We start from the raw sequence: 4,772 nt of genomic DNA on the forward strand, positions 1-4,772 counted from the left end.
ATTTCCTGCTTTCTATCTCTCTGTCTCTCTCAGTCTGTCTGGCGAGCGCACGCGCCCTATAGCAAAAACCTCTCCAAAAAAAAAAAGAGTTGCAGAGGGTATGTATAAATCACAATGTCACAATGATAAATGTACATCTGGCATGGTCTACAAGTTCAATTAATAATGATGATTCCTTTTTGTACTATTACAATCCCTCCAATTCAGGTTTTTATGGAAAAATAGTTACTATGCATGAATATACCTTCCTTATTGCAAATGTTTTTTTTTTAATTTATTTCATTTCATTCATTCATTTTATTTTAATTTTACCAAAGAAAGAGACACAGAGAGAGAAGGTGAGAAAGCAAGCCACCAGGTCTGGGACTCAAACTGTGGTTGGCCATGTGGGCATGTCCAGCCCCTTAACCACCAGGCCACCTACTGGCCCCTCTTACCGCAAATGTTAACCAAATATTATTATAAGGAATTGTTATATGGGTGTCTGTTTTTTGTTAATTACTACAGGGCACATGCACTTGCCAGAAATAGAGTGAAAAAGTACCTTCCCAATGGGGAACGACCATATTGCGATACCTTCTCCTTTCTCCATCCTGTTGGGGTTTTTGGCATGCATATACACGTGCCCAGTGTGTTTTTCAAGCTGCCGGGGCAGGGATTTGAACATGATTGGCCATGTGGAATCTGGCTCCCTTAACCACTGGGCTAAAGGGCCAGGCCATATGACTGTTTTAAAATCATACATAAAGCTATCTTTCAAGTGAATCCTAAAGTAAATCCCAGTGAAGTCCTTTCTGTGCAGAGAAAAGAGCTGGACAGGAGGCAGGAGAAAGGGTAGGGGGTGAAAGAGTGGTATCAAGTTTTGCTTAGGAATCCTGAACTGGGGCCTGGCAGTAGGTGTGGTGGTTAATGCCGCTGGACTCCAACAAGGCTGACCACGGTCTGAGTCCCAGACCTGGCGGCTTGCTTTCTCACTTTCTCCTTCTCTCTCCCTTTTGTTCCGTCCCTCTCTGGTAAAATTAAATTAAAATACATTTAAAAAATGAATAAAGTTAAATAAAATAATTCTTTAAGGAAAAATAAGGAATTCTAAACTTAATAAAACTGGTATTATAAACAATTAAACCTGCTCTGTATCCTTACCCAACTAACTTACCCACTCAATTCCCACCAGTAGTAAAGACATATTATATAAAGTGCTAAACTTATTTCTTAAACAAAGACACTTTTTCTGGTAAATCAAATATTAAGCATGACTTTATTATCCTCTGTGCCCATTTTTATTATTGAATAAATGAGCGATAGATCAAATTATACGTTTTCCTAAAATAGGTATGTTAAGGGGTTTTCTTTCCCCCTCTCAAAAATTGTAATGATAATATGCTTTGACCCAGGTAATAATTTTCAAAGGCAAAAAATAAAAGGAAAACAATAAAATCCCATGCTGGAATGATGCAAGTAAATGAGTTTATCAGAACAAACAAAAACGCCGTCTCTCCATCTCACAGGCAGTCACCCTCGCGTATCCTGTTCAGAGGATGCTAATGTAAACCTTGCCCAGCTCTCTCAGCCCACCCTTCTTACTTAGACAGATTCCAAGCAGCTCTCTGATGGAGACACAGTCTTCAGTTTCCTGGAGAAATTTCGCCACCACTTTCCCTCCAGGCAGCTGGCTCCTCACTGCCTGATTTTTGACACTGTCCAGGATAACACCTCTGATGTCTGTAGGCTTCCCTGGCACGCCAAAGATGAAAAACAGGCCCAGACAATCCTCTCCTATCAAGTCGCAGAATTCTTCCAGTTTATCGAATCGACTTCTCTTCCAGGAAGTGACCTCTACCGTTGGTTCTGGATTGGAGTGGTCACAAGGCGTAGATTCCACAAGAGGAAGAGAGGGCAGCTGCACAGTCTGCACAGCCAGCTGCAGCCGTATCTGCTTGTCCGATCCCCAGAAGGTCCAAACCCAGTCCGCCCCGAACAGTGAGGCTTGGTGCTTGGTCATCTTGGTGGTAGTAAGCCACTCATCAACTCCCTTTTCTTGGCAGAAAGTGATGAAGTGGATTAAGAAGATCTCATTTAGCGTATTTGCAGCAGGGTGAAGTTTACTCAAAGGGTATTCAAATCCAAGATACTCCTTCAGTTTCTGAGCCGCGTGGATTATTGCTTCACTAACCACCTCACACACACTGAGAACCTCTTTGCTGTCGTTCAGAGCCAACGGCTGAGAAGTTTTCTGCCCCATTTTTTCTGCACCCAATCAATATTGTGCCCAAATATCAAGCATGCAAACCTTACTCAGAAGGACTTCTTTTTCAGAATATAAATTCTGCGATGAAGTCACATCTGGTAACGTGGTCAGTTTTCTAACTCTGCAGCTTCCTCGGGATAGCTAAGCATATATACACACAGCTAAGCAAACACGCTAGGTCTCCCTGTTTATCAACTGGGTGTGTTGAGCCCCTACAGATTCTGGCTGGCTTATTAAGTTAGAGATATTCCATTTTCATCCAAAATATCTGTTATGTTTTATGTTCACTTGATTTTTAATCTTTGGTAATGTCTTCCAAGATATATTTCCTTTTCCCAAATTAAAAATATTTAACAGTATACTAGCTCTTTTAAGATTCACATGTGTTTCTACAACTAACTTCAAATACGCAAGCGAGTCATTTCTGTTTGCTTTTTTCTTTTTTTTTTTATTTGCTAGAGGGTGAATGTGTTTGACATAGAAAGAAAGGGAGAAGGCACTTCCCCATGGGGCATGGACATACTGCAATCCCCTCCCATTTTCTCATCTTGTTCAGATTTGGGCATGCAGGCACACATGCCCTGTGTACCCTTTAAGCAGCTGGGTCTGGGATTCTAGCCATGCCAGGAGTCATGTGGGAACCCTTAACCACCAGGCCATGAGGCCAGTCCTCTCTTTCCTTTTCTTATATTCCTTCCACTATTCTTCCTTCCCAGCCTAGTTGCCTCTTCCCTTTCATACAAACATCTCTCAAACCAAAGACCACAAACTTCTATAATACTGGTGATACACATTATCAACTCCACTCAACTTCATGGGAGTTTCTAAAGAGATTGTGTAATAGTTTTCTATATCAACAATAACAATATGAGGTAATTACCAATGGACTTTATTTCCTTTCATTTGATAATACCAACAATATATAATATTTTGTAAATAAAATATTTCACCAAAATTTTTTTAGCATTTTCTCATATCATCAGTTTATGTTATATTGTCCTGAATAAAGAATATTTGGCATCTGTAACAGTCTCCTGGTATTTTCAACCAGGCTCAAAGAACAAATTGAGTTTTACAAATGGTGACATATATTTACATTAAAATAAAATTCAAACACAGTAAGAGTCCAATACAGTTACCAAATAACGAATAGTAGAGCTCAAAGGAAGTTATCATCAGTATCAAATCATTTCAGTTGCAGGTAAATAGCAATCTAGTATTACAAATTCCTTGACAAATGGCTTGGTAACTTGCTGACAACGTAAGATAATACCATTCATGTTCAAATATGATTTATAACTGAGATCACCGCCATATGCTCAATTGCCCACTTCTACCCTGTGAAAACCTGGCTGGCTACCACAAATGATTATGTAGTGCTAAATAAAAACCAAAGGTTTCTTTTTAAAAATGTTTTTGCTATAGGGCATGTGTGCTCACTGGAAAGAGACAGAGACGAAGAAAGTGAAAAATCACCCCGCAGGGAGATGGCTACTCCACAATTCTTTTTTTCCATTCTCCTCTCAGGAGTTTGGGCATACACAAACACTCACCCAAAGTATTTTTCAAGCCACTGGGTCCGAAACTCAAACCGTGCAGTTAGCCATGTGAGATTTAGCTCCCCCAACTACCACACCACTGGCTGCCCCCTAAATTTTTTCCTAACACCTCTTAAAAAAAAACAACACAGTAACAGTTTTGGCTGGAGCTTTCTATCTTTATAACAAACAGTTGGTGTCTGTGCTATTGAAAAACATGAACTACATATTTTTTCAGTACAAAGTAGCCATTATAATAAATTTGCAGTTTCAGATTTTTAAATTCTGATTATGAAACAAAATGTTCACACTAATATTCAGCTTTGTTTTAAAAGTCCCATTCAAGGATAGCCCGAGAAATGTACAATCAGTGTGTTTAGGCAGACTGTTAGTATTTTGATGCAATGATGTATTTAGCCAAGAAGAAAATAAGTCATTTAATACTGTAAAGATTTTTGTTTTGTGTTTGGTTTCTTCAGAAATTATTCCTATCATTTTTTTTTTTTTTAAAGGGGGCTAGGGATTTCTGGTCATGCTGCAGTCGCCTCCATTTCTCTATCCTGTGGTATTCAAATTAATGGTGTGTTCTGTCCCTCAAGGTCTTCCTTATGACGTAAAGGATCCAAGACTAAATCAAATGAAATGATTAAACTCTGAATAATTTTGTGGTATGCCTTGTCACGGACAAAGGAGTATTTCATATACATTAATTTATCCCAAATGATCAACACTGTTAAAATTCATCTGTGGAGAAAGATCATCCTGACCTCTTCAGGGACCGAGTGGTATGTATGAAAATTCTGATCACCATATATATATATATATGTAATGTGACCGCTTCACCATCTTCCTTTAGTCTCAAAATAAAAGTTCTATTTTCTATGTACTGTATATATACACATATTTAGAAAAATATATAAAAATAAGACAAAAAGAGGCAAGTGGACGTGTGGCTGGTATGTAGTGAGCACACTTGACTGAAGAGC

General features: G+C 38.8%; 1 protein-coding gene across 1 annotated transcript; it reads right to left on the bottom strand.

Annotated features, from left to right (window-relative positions):
• Window positions 1–1,236: 1,236 nt before the first annotated feature.
• On the bottom strand, window positions 1,237–2,722 carry REP15 (RAB15 effector protein). Its single transcript, XM_006140257.3, has one exon. The coding sequence runs from the start codon at window positions 2,240–2,242 to the stop codon at window positions 1,532–1,534; it is 711 nt and encodes a 236-aa protein (XP_006140319.1). The 5' UTR covers window positions 2,243–2,722; the 3' UTR covers window positions 1,237–1,531.
• Between the last annotated feature and the right edge of the window lie 2,050 nt (window positions 2,723–4,772).

Source organism: Tupaia chinensis, unplaced genomic scaffold, assembly GCF_000334495.1.
Source record: "Tupaia chinensis unplaced genomic scaffold, TupChi_1.0 Scaffold000028_1, whole genome shotgun sequence".
In the NCBI taxonomy this organism is placed as follows: Eukaryota; Metazoa; Chordata; class Mammalia; order Scandentia; family Tupaiidae; genus Tupaia; species Tupaia belangeri.